General features: G+C 43.5%; 1 protein-coding gene across 4 annotated transcripts in view; it reads left to right on the top strand.

Moving 5' to 3' along the window:
• The window catches only part of adgrb3 (adhesion G protein-coupled receptor B3), an 872,307-nt gene that overhangs the window by 468,213 nt on the left and 386,331 nt on the right, over window positions 1-17,763 (top strand). For all 4 annotated transcript variants that reach the window (XM_051919125.1, XM_051919127.1, XM_051919124.1 and 1 more), the window contains one exon: window positions 12,134-12,242. In XM_051919125.1, the coding sequence (XP_051775085.1) occupies window positions 12,134-12,242 (109 nt within the window). The remainder of the gene's footprint in view (window positions 1-12,133; window positions 12,243-17,763) is intronic.

Genomic DNA, 17,763 nt, shown 5'->3' with positions numbered 1-17,763 from the left:
AGCATCATGCTGTGGGGATGTTTTTCAGCGGCAGGAACTGGGAGACTAGTCAGGATAAAGGGAAAGATGACTGCAGCAATGTACAGAGACATCCTGGATGAAAACCTGCTCCAGAGCGCTCTTGACCTCAGACTGGGGCGACGATTCATCTTTCAGCAGGACAACAACCCTAAGCACACAGCCAAGATATCAAAGGAGTGGCTTCAGGACAACTCTGTGAATGTCCTTGAGTGGCTCAGCCAGAGCACAGACTTGAATCTGATTGAACATCTCTGGAGAGATCTTAAAATGGCTGAGCACCGACGCTTCCCATCCAACCTGATGGAGCTTGAGAGGTGCTGCAAAGAGGAATGGGCGAAACTGGCCAAGGATAGGTGTGCCAAGCTTGTGGCATCATATTCAAAAATACTTGAGGCTGTAATTGCTGCCAAAGGTGCATCGACAAAGTATTGAGCAAAGGCTGTGAATACTTATGGACATGGGATTTCTCAGTTTTTTTATTTATAATAAATTTGCAAAAACCTCAAGTAAACTTTTTTCATGTTGTCATTATGGGGTGTTGTGTGTAGAATTCTGAGGAAAAAAATTAATTTAATCCATTTTGGAATAAGGCTGTAACATAACAAAATGTGGAAAAAGTGATGCGCTGTGAATACTTTCCGGATGCACTGTATATATACAGTAATCCCTCACTTATCGCGGGAGATAGGTTCCAAGGCCGACCGCGATAACTGAATTTCCGTGAAGTAGGGACACCATATTTATTTAATTATTTAACGTGTATTTGGACGTTTTTAAACCCTCCCTGTATTGTTTACAACCCACCCTTTACTCTATTAATAACAGGGACAACTGCTAAGCAATATGAAATCGGTAGATAAGTTTACACTTACTGTATAGCAAAGTACACGTAGCTATATATGACGTGATGATGGTGATGAATATGCTGCGCAGTAAAAATGATGACGATGAAGGTGATAATCCCCTGAATGCAGTAGCAAGAGCACGTTAATGCTGAATGAGTGAGATGAGACTTCCTAGTTAATGCAGCACTCCGTCGCTGAGCCAATCAGCAGCACACAGGAACTTAACTGCGTGCTCTGATTGGGTAGCTTCTTAGCCATCCGCCAATAGCATCTCTTGTATGAAATCAACTGGGCAAACCAACTGAGGAAGCAAATACCAGAAGTAAAAAGACCCATTGTCCGCAGAAACCCGCAAAGCAGCGAAAAATCTGCGTTATATATTTAGATATGCTTACATATAAAATCCGCGAAGTCGTGAATCCGCGAAAAGTGAACCGCGAAGTAGCGAGGGATTACTGTATATATATATATATATATATATATATATATATATATATATATATATATACACAGTACTGTGCAAAAGTTTTAGGCAGGTGTGAAAAAATGCTGTAAACAAATAATGTATTCAGAAATATAAATAATGATTGTTTATTGTTATGAATTTACAAAATGCAAAGTGAGCGAACAAAAGACAAATCTAAATCAAATCAATATTTGGTGTTCCTACCTTTTGCCTTCAAACCAGCATCAATTCTTATAGGTCCACTTGCACAAAGTCGGGGATTTTGTAGGATTCAAGTCAGGTGTCTGATCAACCAATTCTACCAAACAGGTGCTAATGATCACCAATGTCACACGTAGGTTGAAACACAGTCATGAACTGAAACAGAAACAGCTTCAAACTGGGTGAGGAACAGCCAAACTCTGCTACCAAGGTGAGGTTGTGGAAGACAGTTTCATGTCATGGCAAGATTGAGCACAGCAACAAGACACAAGGTAGTTCTACTGCATCAGCAAGGTCTCTCCCACACAAAGATTTCAAAGCAGACTGCATTTTGTTGATTGATGAAAATAAATGATTAACACTTCAATTTTTGAAAGCATTCTTTGTTTACAGCATTTTTTCACACCTGCCTAAAACTTTTGCACAGTACTGTATATTTTAAATTGACCTTTACTAACAATGAAAACATAATTGCAATCACATTAACATACAAAGTTCAACAGTATGCTTTTCCACTCATACTTTAGCACCTTCTGTATCAGTCAGACGTCAGTCATGTACACCCCACATTGCTCTAAACGTATCTAATTGAATAAAAGCAGAAAGTAATGTCTAACAATTGGTCTCCAACTCCAGCCCTCCCAGTTTCCTCCTTTAATATTCAAAGCTCAAGTGGGAATCTAATCAAACGACAGTTCATGTCATACATTTTGATTCTTCTTTTAAATACTATTTAATTTATTGTAGTGAATCGGTAATAAATGAATTGCTGGGAGCCTCAAGCCGAGGAGCCACTGGGATGGCCTCAGTTCCCTGCCATCCGGACATGAATTAAGAGGGTAGCAATGAATGAATGAATGAATAAATGTATTAAAATGTTACAATCCTAAAGTCTTTTTCCAGTTTTATTCTCGGAATAATTATTCCCTTTGCATTTTGTAAAGGTCTCTGCTCCGATGTGGCATTTTATTGAGTATAGCTTCTGAGCTTCAAATATTACTTATAAATCTGGAGTTATTTTTAAGGAATGCACTCCTAACCAAAAATGTCATCTTCTGAATTTATAACATCTCCTCGCAGCATTTGCCATTCATTAAAATTCCACAGAGTTGCCATTTTCACAGTGTTGTAGTCAAAGGTTCACGTAGCACTTCTGCAGGTTTCTTATGAACTGCCATGCAGGAAGGCTTTGTGTTTCGATGTCGTGACTCACCTTAGGTCCGATTGCAGCAGTGACGCCTGAGCCAATCTGGAGGTTTGGCACGTTCTGTGCCCGCCATGTTTGTGAGTTCAGGTTCAGGTGCATTGGCATGTGTGTGCTTGGGTCCCGGTGCTGGCAGAGTTAGCTGCAGCCGAAACTCTAGAAGTGTAAGGATTGTTCTAGTTCAAGAGAGTCTGGGGGGGGCTCAGCCAATCGCAGCAACACTGAACTGAACATCAACAACATTTATTTCTACAGCGCGTTTTCATACAAATGATGTCACTCAAAGTGCTTTACAGGATGAAGAAAGAAAACAGAAAAATATAAAAATAAGATTAGGCAATACTAAGTAACAAAGAATAAAGTAAGGTCTGATGGCCAGGAGGACAGAAAAAAACTCCAGGGGCTGTAGAAAAAAAACAAAATCTGCAGGGGTTCCAAGGCCATGAGACCACCTGGCCAGCCCCCTCTGGGCATCAATGATCTCAATCTGTCCTCATGGTTTTCAGGCTTCACGTGGAAGAATTAGATGATGATGGTCATGTGGACCTCTGGCCTTTCAATCCATCAATGTAAGGACTGCACGGTGCTTTGATCAGGTGGTGGTGGCGCAGACCGCCACCACAGAAAACTGGAGGAAGAACAGCAGAGAAAGTAGGGGTTAGTACGGATTGCATAGCCATGGTAAAAACGATGATAAAATGAATATACAGAATATTAGGGTTACACTAAAATGAAGCTGTGAGAAAGCCATGTTACAGTAATGAGTGCTTAGCAGTTGTTTCGAGTGTTCCACCGTATTAGCCTGGCAAATTTCTATCAGTCAGCTATTCCAGATTTTAGGTGCATAACAGCAGAAGACCCCCTCACCACTTCTTTTAAGTTTTGCACTTGGAATGATAAGCAGACACTCATGTTACGATTTAGAGTGTAAAGTGAGAGGCATTCAGAGATATACGACAGAGTGAGATTATTGAAGGCTTTGTAAACCATTAGCAGTATTTTAAAGTCAATTCTAAATGACACACGTAACCAGTGTAGTGACGCTAAGACTGGTGTGATGTGCTCGGATTTTCTTTTCCTAGTTAAGATTCTAGCAGCTGCATTCTGCGCTCGTTGCAGTCTATTGATTTCTTTTTTTGGGTGGTCCTGAGAGGAGTGCATTACAGTAATCTAGTCGACTGAAAACAAAAGCGTGAACTCATTTCTCAGCATCTTGCAATGTTATAAGAAGTCTAACGTTTGCTATATTTCTTAAGTGAAAAAATGTGTCCTAGTGATCTGATTAATATGTGATTTAAAATTCAGGTCAGAGTCAATAATTTCCCCTAAATTCTTTACCTCTGTCTTGACTTTTAATCCTAATGCATCAAGTTTATTTCTAATAACCTCAGTATATCCATTATTGCCAATCACTAAAATTTCAGTTTTCTCTTTATTTAGCTTGAGAAAATTACTACTCATCCATTCAGAAACATAAATAGTAAACATTGGGGTCAATGAATCAAGAGAGTCGGGGTCATCAGGTGCTATTGCTAAATACAGCTGCGTATCATCGGCATACTGTAGCTGTGGTATCTCACATGATGCCCCAAGAGGTGCGGTCGCTTTTTGTTTTCTGTTTTCCACGCAGTTGTAGATGATATGAACTGGAAGATCCAAAGCACACACTCCTGAAAACACTTCCAAGAGCAGCTGTCTGTTGTGGACTTGGAGTTACCAATATCAATAATGACCCCTAAATTCTTTACCTCCGTCTTATCTTTTAAGCCTAATGAACCTGGGGCTTCACATGAACAACAAACTGGACTGGTCTGACAACATAAGAAGGGTCAGAGCAGACTGGACTTGCTAAGGAGACTCTCAGATCCAGTTGCTGGAAATGTTCTACCAGTCTACAGTAGCCAGTGTGGCTTTCTACACTGTGGTCCAAGGAGAGGACGTTGAAGTGGTGAAGAGCTATAATAACATTTATTTCTAGAGCAAATTTTCATACCAATGGTCTAGCTCAAAGTGCTTTACAATATGAAAAAAGAAAAGCTTATAAAAATTAAAAATATAAAAATAAGATTAGGCAATACTAAATAACAAAGAATAAAGTAAGGTCTGATGGCCGGGACAAAAAAAGGCAGAGGGCTGGAGAAAAAAAAAAACAAAATCTGCAGGGGTTCTGAGGTCACGAGACCACCCGGCCAGCCCCCACTAGGCATTCTACCTAACATCGATGATCTGAATTAGTCCTCATGGTTCTCAGGCTTCATGTGGAAGAATTAGATGCTGAAGGTCATCAGCATGAGGGACATCACAGTGACCTGATCAGGTGGTGGGGGCACAGATCGTCAAAGGAACAGCAGAGAAAGTAGGTGTTAGTACGGACCGGAGAGATATGATAAAAATGATAATTAAATGCATGTACAGAATATCAGAGTTACACTAAAATGAAGCTATGAGAAAGCCATGTTACAATAATGAGTTTTTACAAAAAGTGCTCCACCGTATTAGCCTGGCGAATTTCTGTCAGTCAGCTATTCCAGATTGTAGGTGCTGCCAATGAAGAGACAACTGAGCCACAAAAAGAGTTGGGGCAGCCATACGTATATTGCTTCCTGGCTGCAAAAGAGTTCAGTGTTGTGTACAATTGAGTACTGATTTGAGTCCAGAACAGAGCTGTCTTGATGAGGCAAAGATGACGGGTTTAAAAAGGAGAGGACAGGAAGTGACGTCATCGGGCCCAGAACCGGAAGTGACGTCATCAGGCCCAGCACCAGAAGTGATGTTATCAGGGCCAGAACCAGGGGTGATGTCATCAGGGCCGGAAATGGAGGTGGCGTCTTCAGAACCAGGCGGAATTTCCCATAATCGGTCTGCAAGGGAAATTGAGAAAGGGTCAGTGCACTCCGCCACCCCTGGTCTGATGTAGAATTGCCCTTCTTCAGGCCCTTTAAATGCCTCCCATGCACATGTGTGTGACAGTGCATAGCAGCAGAAGGCCACCTCACCACTTCTTTAAAGTTTAGCTCTTGGAATTCTAAGCAGACCCTCATTTGAAGATCTAAGGTTACAATTTGGAGTGTAAGGTGAAGGATATTCCGAGATTTAAGATGGAGCAGATTATTGAAGGCTTTGTAAACCATTAGCAGTATTTTAACTCTTTCACGGCGGATGTCGACTTTTCTCGAAATTCAGGGGTAGAGGACAGTAATCAGCTGTAAACTGTGACAAAACTCGCCGTTATGATTTAGTTCAACTCTCTTTAAAGTTAGCTTCGTTGATTTGACCGAGATTTCCTGCCCATGCGTGAGTAGCAAAGAGCAAACAACAACCCGTCAAATGGCATCGACATCTGGCGAAAGACCAAAGCAGATGTGCAAAGCAAAATACTCCGTAGACGGCATTTTGTGTATCATATCGAGTCAGACTCTGAGTTGTCGGAACTTGATGTAAGTGATCTGGAGATCGAAGACGAAAGTGAGGGGCCAGTGTCAGCTGATCGTGGTGCTGAACATGTCCGTGTAGCTAATGCACCTATGCCAACGTTCACCTGGGAGATGACAAGACGTACAAACCAGATTGCATCCCACTGCAACTGCTACTGCTGCGTAAAGACAGCCAGGCACGCCAGCCCCTTGTGTATTCCTGCTGGTCATTGAGCTGCTGCCCTGCAGCCGCTGCTGTCAGAGACGCCGAACGGGTGTCAACAGCTTTAAAAGATGTTTTATACTGATTTATATGTGAAACATTGCTTTGTGTGCTTTTTTGAAAACTGGAAAAAATATTCAGCCCTCAAAGAGTTAAAGTCAATTCTGAATGGCACGGGTAACCAGTGTAGTGACGCCAAGACTGGTGTGATGTGCTCGAATTTTCTTTTCCTAGTTGAGATTCTGGCAGCTGCATCCCGCAATTGTTACACTCATGTGCACCCACAGGACCAGTTAAACCAGTCTGCGTGTCTGTGGAAATCGGGGAGAAAAGTCGCATGCCAACATAACAAGAGTGTGCAGACTCCATATGGACAACAGCTGGACATGGCATTCAAACCCAGAGTGTTGAATCCATGAGGCAGCACTGCTAACCCTGTGCTGTCATGCTGCCATTATTTTCCCGAAATAAAGGAAGAAAGACCCCTGTAGCCAAGACCCCTGGAGTGACAGACGCTCTCTGACCCTGATTAACCTGCGTATAAAGTACATGTATATATATATATATTGTCACACGCATGCACTTGGGAAGCAGTCAGTAGGCTTGACTAAGAGTGAGTTTGCGCCGGACCGGGGGGTTTACAGCATGTTTCCTTCTGCTGCAGACTCGAAGAAGGGAAATCCTCCTAACGCCACCTCCGGTTCCTCTATAGAAACCACTTCTGATCTCACCTCCAGAGAGCTGCTCCCAGTCCAGACCTCACTTCCAGTTTCACCCCAGAAGACCCTCCTCTTCCTCCTTATCCACTATAAAGTCACCCCCTTCCTCTTATTTAGTTAGTCGGGGCACGACTCAGTCCTCGGAGCTACTCATTTGTTGTTTTCATTACAGACGTACACAAAAAATAAAGTATACGGGGTGGATCCCCCAACCTTCTTCCTGTCTCTCTTGTGTTTCTTCACAATATATATATATATATATATATATATATATATATATATATATATATATATATATATATATATATATATATATATAGTAAGAAAACACAGAGATACTCATAAAGGGTCTGGGGTACCCCGAGGCAAACCCGCTATGTTAATAAGAGCACAAAAGGAGCGAAAAATAAAAAAAAACATGTGTTAAGCTCTATAGCGAGACTTGACCCGTTGAGTCAGTCGAGTTTGCCCCAGGATGGCGGTGGTTTACTTTATGGTGGTTCCTAGGAGAAAGAGGCAGATATAGATGGGTCTGACCCCAGAAGTGACGTCATAGGTGATGGCACGCCAGTCTTCCTTTCTGCACAATGGAAAGAAGGAGGGATGCCATCATTGGTTAGCGCCCTCAGGTGGTCCGGAGTAATATTGTCATCATCTAAGCCCATAAGTTGTTCCCCAAGCACTCACATATGATATATAAATATATATATATATATATATATATGGAAGAGAAGGTCTGTGATACGGTTTGCATATTTGCAGCTGGAGATCCACGAAGGGAGAAAAAACGAATCATGTATCATAAAATAGTTTTTTATTCCTGAGCTTTCAACCCCTACCAGGGGTCTTCATCAGAGGATAATGCTTAGACTTATAAGATTCAAAGGCAATATATAGCAACACATTCAGTGGGGGGTGGGTGGAGGTGACTAAGTCAGTATGATCAAGGGGGGGTGGGGGGGGGTTGTATAGTTTATCTATTGTGTACATGTCCTTCAAAAAAGAATCTCAACACGTGTACAGGAACATCGCAACGCCGTCAGAAGAAAGGACGCACTATCTTTGATATATGCACATACTAAATTGACAGGACACACATTCAACTGGGACAACGTAAAAGTAAAATTTAAGGCCAGTACTAAAAGTGCCAGAGAGTTGGCCGAGTCCTGGCTATCAGATGAAAACGCCATCAACAGACACTTGGACATAAATCCAGCATATGCCAACTTAAGAAGGACATGTACACAATAATTAAACTAGACAACCCCCCCCCCCCTTGATCATACTGACTTAGTCACCTCCCCCCCCCCCCCCCCCCCCCCCATACTGAATGTGTTGCTATATATTGCCTTTGATTCTTGTAAGTCTAAGCATTATCCTCTGATGAAGACCCCTGATAGGGGTTGAAAGCTCAGGAATAAAAAAACTATTTTATGATACGTGATTCGTTTTTTCTCCCTTCGTGGATCCCCAGCTGCAAATATATATATATATATAGTGGCACGCAGCTGGGGGTGGCACCCAGCCGGAACGCCCAGGAAGACCGGAGGAGGGCTCACGCCTCCTCCAGACCATGAGAGGGCAACCGACCTGGTTCCTTTGGGGGCCACGGGTACAGAGCTGGGACCTGTAGGGGCCCGTGGTCACCGCCAGGGGGCGCCCCCATGCCTGGAGAGCCCTGGACCTCAGCAGTTCCGCCACACCAGGAAGTGCTGGGAGGAAGAGGAGCAGGGACACCCGGAGTGCTTCCGGGGATGCAGCCGGCACTTCTGCCACACCCAAGCAATATGCCATTCCAGGTGGGATTTGGGGGCATTTCCTTGTGCAAAGTGCAGCTATGGGCAGTGGCATGTGGCGTGGCAAGCTATGTGCCAACACACAGTAATAGTAACTGACCTGAATCACACACACACACACACACACACACATCCATATACATTGACACACAGACATATACACAGACACACACACACGTGTACACACTCATGCACTCACACATGCACACATGCATACACAGACAAACACACGCACACACATATACACACGCACACACAGACACACACACGCACACATAGACACACACACACATACCCACCTATGCATACGCACTCACACACACATACGCACGCACACTCACGCAGACACAGACACAGACACACACACTCACACACATACACACGCACACACACACACACATGCATACACATAGACACACAGACACACACACGTGTACACATACATACACACAGACCCACACATACACACACGCACACACACACACATGCACACTCACACAGACACACACACGCACGCAGACACACACACACACATAGACACACACATACTCGCACACACTCGCGCACACACACGCACACTCGCACACACCCACACATGCATACACATAGACACACAGACACGTATACACATACACACACACACGCACTCACACACACATATGCACGCACACACACACACACACGCAGACACGCACACAGACACACACATACATACACATAGACACACAGACACACACACGTGTACACATACATACACACACGCACACACACCGACACACACACACTCGCACAGACACACACACTCGCACAGATAACCACACACACACACACACTCGCACACAGACACAGACGTCTGTGAGATGTGGAAGGTTTCTCCTTATTTAAAACTTTTCCTCTCTTTCTGGAGCTTAATGCACATTAATGAGTCCATGAAAATCCTCAGCTCACCAAAGGAACAATTCATTAATCCTCCTCACTAGTAACCTCTTTATCTTAGAAGCAAACCCCACTAGCAAAGCCTGAAAGTCCGACACAAACCCCCAAGGCTGTCTGCTGTGTGCCATTATGCCAGCGTTTGGAGTATTTAAGAAGAAGCCGTAACGCGACTCAATGAATTCACGCTGTAGTCTTTTTTTGCAGGGACGCCGCACGGAGGCAGATCCTCATTGTGTCGTGTCACTCGTGTCTGTGGACCAAAAGAGCTCATCTGTTATCGCCTGGCTGGCCTTTGATTTAATTAATGTGGTGTTAAAATAATGAAAGTGTTTGTTCCTTTGAGGTAGCATTCGTTGTATTACGTATTTGGCTGACATCTTTATCCAAGGTGACTTACAAGATCAGAATGTGTTTAAACTGATTGTCCTTTAGAGTTTGCGTTACATTTATATGTAACAAGTCTTTAGAGTCCTGGTGCTCCCTGTTTGTGAGACGTGCACGCTATCCAGTGACCTGAGATGAAGACTGGACTCCTTCATGGGTGTCTCTTCAGAGAATCCTTGGGTCCCGCTGGTCTGACTTTGTGTTGCTCATGGAGTCCTGAATGAGGCACATGACTTGCATTGGGAGGGAGCGTCAGTTACGGGACTGCGGCCATGTGAACTGTTCCTGATTGGTCACTGTGTACCATCGTCTACTTTCAGTGACGTTTGCACAGCTTACATGTTCCCGCTGACTACGCCCGTGACTGTCGCTGCGTGTGAACGATCGTCCCTGGAGCACCACATCCCAAGACAGACTTAGTGGCTCGGCTGCACTCTCAGTATGACAGACAACCTGACGTGTCTAACATTCTTGAGACTTTTGCACAACAGAAGGCACACAGGAGAGTATTTTAAGATATTAGTGATATTCTACGTAATACGTATTTTGTGACTCGTCAGTCAGTTCTATGTTATACGCTTTAACAGTTTAAAATGTCTGTAATCGGTTTTATTGTATACCTTAGGATGGCTTACCGTGCATTACTGTGAGGATTTGTGAGCGTGACCACTTTATGATGTCCATTTTCTCAGAACTTGTGTAAAAACAGGTCGATTATGTACTAGTATCCTGCCAGCCGGTCTTGTCGTTTTAATTTGTTAATCTGATCAGGAGCGCGGCCTACTATTTAATACTTTGCGTTTCCCATTGTATGTTATTTTTATAATTCTTTACATTTATATGTGAGTGGGGAGCCACTTCAACCACCACTAATGTGTGGCATCCACCGGGGTGATGTGATGGCAGTCATTTTTGCGCCAGTACGCTCACCACACAATAGCTGATAGATGGTGGTGAGAGAAAGAGAGCCAGTTAGAGACAGGGGATGATTAGGGGGCCAGAATGACCAGGCCCTGGTGGGCAATTTAGCCTGGACATCGGGATACACCCTACTCTTTATGAGGGGCACCCAGTGGTCTTTTTTGAACCACACAGATTCCGGACCTCAGTTTTACATATCATCCAAAGGATGGCGCCATTTCTTACAGCACCGTGTCCCCATCACTGCACTGAAGGGCATTGGCATCCACATTCAGGTCACAGGGCTTCCCTTTTTTATACTTTGAACGTCTTCTGGGGGTGGTGAATGATGCCACAAGAGTGCCCTCTACTGTTATGACTTTCACATTTCTCACATGCAGTAAAGCCTGTTGGAAAAAGAAAATCGTTGCGTAATGTGAAGAGCTGCGAAACGGGATCAGGTGGTCCTACAAAGTGTGCCAGCTTGTGTGTCGGCCCGTGTCCCTTATGCTGCCCCCTGACCTGCCCTCTTTTGTCACTCTTCCTCTTTCGGTATTGTAAGCGTGCACTTTGAGTGGTCCGGTTATGATTACACAGTGAAAAGCTCCTTTTTACAATGAAGTCTTTTCAGAACGTTGCTCGTGTCACATTGAAAGCAACGGCAGAGAATTGCATGTGACAGGAGTCTAAAATAAGCGATTCAAAGTACAAACTGACAATTGATCACGCGGCCCTTTTATTGAGATATATTTGCATTCCTTCTGTTTGACATTTTGACTTTTATTTTTTTCAAATTGATGTATTTTAGGACTTCATACAATGACAACACTTTCTCTTCATTCTCACTTACCTGATTGTAATGCTAATGAGTCCTGCGCTCCATCTTAAGACAAAACATCCTTAATGCCGAACGAAACGTTCTCGGATTACAATGTGCTTAGTCAGGCCGTTCTTTCTTGAAAGTGCTCTGTCACTGCCGTGTTGTTTTTGCCACTCGCTCCATTCATTTCTCTTTACTTTCACAGATCTACCCAGGGGCCGTGGAGCTCATGCTCATCATTGAAGATTTCATTCACATTGTGGGACTGGGAATGAAGGACTTTCACAATTCCTACCTGATGACCGGAAACCTGGGTAAGTACCAGAGGGCTTCTCGCCTTCATGTTTGCCAAATGCGGTCAAAGGTCCTTTGAAACAAAGCTCACTGCAACCGGACAAAATCACAAAGGCATTAAAGGCTAAATGTGGATCTGCAAATGTCAATCCATCTGTTTCTTTTCTAACCCGAACCTGTTCAGGGTCAAGGGGGGCTGCTGACCCTCATTACAGCACTGGGTATCAATCGTGGGCGGGGTGCCAGTCCGTCACAGGGCACATTCACGCACACACACTCAAATGTTAATTACTACTACTTAATAATAATAATAATAATATGCTTTGTGAGGGACAGGCACATCATCCAGTGCTGGCTCTTGCCTTAGTATGTGATGCCACCTGGAAAAGCTCCAGCCCCTCAGGACCTTGACCTGGATATTAGCATAACCGTGTTTGATAATGGATAGATGAATGAATCACTACAAATATTATTAGTGCTAATACAACTACTTACTACTATTACTACTACTAATAATAAAATACTATGGGTTATGGATTAACACTCCGTCCGGGCCTGGTTCTTATATTGCATGCAGTGCTGCCTACAAAGGCTCTGGTATCCCATGACCCTGAACTGAACTTTGGTTTGAGCAACTCTGATAAAGACTGAATGAATGAAATACTAAAACTACTACTACTACTGCTACTACTAATAATAATATGCTTTCATAAACAAATTATATAATAATAATAATAATGAATGAATGAATGAAATACTAAAACTACTACTACTACTGCTACTACTAATAATAATATGCTTTCATAAACAAATTATATAATAATAATAATAATGAATGAATGAATGAAATACTAAAACTACTACTACTACTGCTACTACTAATAATAATATGCTTTCATAAACAAATTACATAATAATAATAATAATGAATGAATGAATGAAATACTAAAACTACTACTACTACTGCTACTACTAATAATAATATGCTTTCATAAACAAATTATATAATAATAATAATAATAAAACACTCTGTGATGGGTTGTGACTCCAAGGGGTATGTGATAACTACATTTCTTTGTACCTGTACAATAACAATAAAGTTGAATCATCAATTATCATCAACATCATCATCATCATCATCAAGCATTAAAACACCATCCAGGCCTGGTTCTTGTATTGCATGCAGTGCTGCCTGTAAAGGAGTGAGTCTGACAACGAGTAAATGAAATACTACAACAATAACTACTACTACTACTACCACTACCGCCACTACTACTACTACTACTACTAAGAAGAAGAAGAAGCTGAAGCTCTGTATTGGACTGAAGCAAGGCCTGGTTCTTGTATTGTAGGCAGTGCTGCTGATAACTCATGACCCTGAACTGGACTCTGGAGTGAGTCTAACAATGATTAAATGAAATACTACTACTACTACTACTACTACTACTACTAAGAAAAATAAGAAGAAGATCTGTGAAGATATGAAGTACCATTCAGGGCCTGGTTCTTGTATTATAGGCAGTGCTGCTTCTAAAGGTAAACCATGACCCTCAACTGGACTCTAGAGTGAGTTCGACAATGAATAAATTAAATGCTACTGCTACTACTACTACTAATAATAATCCATCCATCCATTTTCCAACCCGCTGAATCCAAACGCAGGGTCACGGGGGTCTGCTGGAGCCAATCCCAGCCAACACAGGGCGCAAGGCAGGGAACCAATCCTGGGCAGGGTGCCAACCCACCGCACTAATAATAATAGTAATTATAGTAATAATAATACTAATGTTAATAGTAATAATTTTAAGGAGAAGAAGCTTTGTGATAGACTGAAGCACCATTCAAGGCCTGGTTCTTGCATTGTAGGCAGCGCTGCTCCTAAAGGCTCCAGTAACCCGGGACCCTGAACTGGACTCTGGTTTTAGCAGGTCTGCTAACTTACTGTATGAATGATCAGCGCCACTATTACTAATACAAAGCTCTTTGATGGATGGAAGCCTCATCCAGGCCTGCTTCTTGTATTGCATGCAGTGCTGCCTGTAAAGGCTCCGGTAACCCATAAGACCTTGACCTGGACTTTTGAGTGAGTCTGACAATAAATACTGTATATGAAATACTACAACAATAACTACTACTACCGGGGGTGGGGGGGAGTAAACATTAAAATTATACAAAGTTATTGTCTGTCTGTATACCTGCATTGTTATCGCCATTGTTATCACTCTTAAATTTAATATTGTTCTTTATCAGTATGCTGCTGCTGGAGTATGTGAATTTCCCCTTGGGATTAATAAAGTATCTATCTATCTATCTATCTATCTATCTATCTATCTATCTATCTATCTATCTATCTATCTATCTATCTATCTATCTATCTATCTACTGACACTGTGTGATCCTGAGCAAGTCACTTCATCTGTTTGTGCTCCAACCAAATGTGTCTCAAAAAGTCACCTTAGATAAAGACACAAGCCATATAACAAGTAATAATAATAATAATAATATGCACTATAATGGATTAACACACCATTCAGGCCTGGTTCTTGTACTGCCTGCAGGTTCTACTAACCCCCTGCATTGTGGTGCATTGTGGTTAGTGCTGCCGCGACTGCCTTCCAGGTCCAGTGTCCTCTGTTTGACGCCTGGCATGGCTGCTGCCTCTGTGGATGTTCCAGAGTCTCCCCGTTTCTTTGTTGGTTTGAGTTCTTTGAGTTTTTGTCTCTCCCAGGAGCTCCAGTTCATCTGCTACATCTCAATGACACGTGCACTAAGTTACTTTGGCAACTCTAAGTGTGTTTACTATTGTGCCACGCAAAGGACTGGTGCCCTCTCCATGACTGCCAACCTCTGGTCTCTCCCCACATGTTCTATGGGGTTTAAGTCTGGGCTTCAGCTGTGCCAGTTGGAGACTTGTCCCAAAGCCACTCCAGCATATACAGTATATAAAATCCAATGAGAGAATTACTTAACGGATTTAGATCGGGTTTTTTCCTATAATTTGCTTGAACATTCCGGTTGATTTTGCGACTTCTCTCATCACGCTAAATCTCATAGTTCGCTTGTGGCAGCGATTTATTCGCACACATCCGAGAGAGAGGTGCAGCGGGCTGAGGGAAGCGGGCGGGGCCCTCCTCGCTCATGCGCCAGCCCCCATTTGAATCAGTCTACCCTCTGCATTTTGGAGCATACCTTGCCTCCGCTTAGATAGCGCTACCTGTTTGTGTGTTTGATTTTTAAACTTTGTCCTAGAGTGGCACGGTGGCGCAGTGGTAGCGCTGCTGCCTTGCAGTAAGGAGACCTGGGTTCGCTTCCCGGGTCCTCCCTGTGTGGAGTTTGCATGTTCTCTCCGTGTCTGTGTGGGTTTCCTCCCACAATCCAAAGACATGCAGGTTAGGCGCATTGGTGATCCTAAATTGTCCCTAGTGTGTGTTCTTGGTGTGTAGGTGTGTGTTCCCTGCGGTGGGCTGGCATCCTGCCCGGGGTTTGTTTCCTGCCTTGCGCCCTGTGTTGGCTGGGATTGGCTCCAGCAGACCCCCGTGACCCTGTAGTTAGGATATAGCGGGTTGGACAATGGATGGAAGTTTATCCTGTTTCACTACTACGTGGGCGGAGCCGCAGGGGACGGCTAGTATATATATAATTAAAAGAAATGTAGTCCTTATTATAATATAGTCCCGACTCCCTTCCTGTGGACCCCTCCACACAATGGACTTCCAGCACAATACCAGTGCTTGCCATTTACAGAAGTTCTCAGATGACTCATCCACCATAGGCTGCATTAATAATGGAGGTGAGTCGGAGTATAGGAAGCTTGTGGAAGACTTCGTCTTGGAGTGCAAGGACAACAACCTGCCAACTCAACATCAGCGAGACAAAAGAGCCGGTGGTGGACTTCCCATATCCCATGGAAAATCTGAGACCAGTCACCATGCAGGGGGAGGACTTGGAAGTGGTGGAGAGTTACAAGGGGGGGTGCAAATAAACAACAAACTGGACTGGTCTGACAACACAAGAAGTGTCAGAGCAGACTGGACTCCCTATGGAGACTCTCAGGTCTTTGGATGTGTGCAGCAAGCTGCTGGAAACGTTCTACCAGTCCATAGTAGCCAGTGTGGTGTTCAATTCTGCAGCCTCCTGGGGAAACAACCTGAGCTCAAAAGAAGCAGGATGTCTGAATAAACTTATCAGGAAAGCCAAGCCGGCACCATCACAGGTCGAACCCTGGATACTCGGGAAGGTCTTGTGGAAAAGAGGATGGGGGGCAAAATGGAACGCCGTCATAAAAACATCCCCTCCATCACCCCCCAGGGAGGCCATCTCTCTTGGAGCCCTTCTAGCCAATGGCTCATTCCACCACCGTGGGCTAAGAAGGGCCTATCAGGTAATTCGATTCTTCCACCTAATGTACTCATTCCATTTATTTTTATTATTAATTATTTATCACTTGATTGATTGATTGGCTGTATTGTCTGTCCTGTAAGTTTCTATTCTTGTTTTTTTTATGTTTCTACTGCTGTATACATTTTTTGGCGTTTTGTTTTAGTATTTGGAACACTATCATTCCATTTTTTCACATAAGCTTTGGGGGGTTCAGAGCGCAGGGGTCAGCAACCGAGTGCTCAGCCTCGTAAATTGACAAAGAAAAACATACAAAAAAAATGAATGGCATTTTTCTTGTCTGTCTCAGTTTACTCGACTTTTAATGTTTAGCTTGTTGCGGCTGACACTAATGAATGTTCTTTGAAGTTCGGGAGGTTGTTCAACTGACATAACAATGAATCTGCGCTTTGACGGGTTACATTTCTCATTAATGAACCTTGAAGATATGGAAAAACAAAGGAGACAGGGCTATGAATGCAATGTGAAGGAGGTACAGATGTTGGGGAGCCTTGTGTTTATATAAAAAAGAATTGTATAAAGCGAAAACAATTGCCTTTTGGTTGTGCTTGACTTGTAATGGAACTGGCACCCTGTCCAAGGTTTGTTCCTGCCTTGCGCCCTAAGCTAGCTGGAGTAGGCTCCAGCATCCTCCACGAGCCTGATCTGGATGAAGCAGGAGAGAAAGTGACATCAGGTCAGGTCAGGTTGTGGAGCATGCACTGGTACAGCACGTTGCCGCACCCACCACATGATGAAACAGCTGGGGATCCCTGTTGGCGACCCCCCACATGCGGTTCAGTCCCACCCTCAAGCAATGACCCTCTATCTACCGCAGCCAAGTGTTACGTTGGTGTCTCCTTGGCCTGGTCCAGCCACTTGGGTTCTCAACAGTGAGCCGGATCACCTTCAGGTAATAACGCAAAATGGCCGTAGTGTCGTAACTGACGCTCCCTCACAGTGCAGATTATGTGCCAACACAAAGTCAAACCAGCGGTACCCCAGGATTCTCTGAAGAGACACAGGAGTCCAGACTTCATTTCAGCTCACTGGATAGCGTCCATGACTCAGGTAGTACCAGGACTCTAAAGACTTGGATTGTCGTCCTTTTGCAGAATTATCAGGAGCGCCACACACCCCTTTCCAGTGACCTCATGACCTCTC

This window comes from Erpetoichthys calabaricus, chromosome 15, assembly GCF_900747795.2.
Source record: "Erpetoichthys calabaricus chromosome 15, fErpCal1.3, whole genome shotgun sequence".
In the NCBI taxonomy this organism is placed as follows: domain Eukaryota; kingdom Metazoa; phylum Chordata; class Cladistia; order Polypteriformes; family Polypteridae; genus Erpetoichthys; species Erpetoichthys calabaricus.
This window is presented reverse-complemented; position numbering and strand designations above follow the sequence as displayed.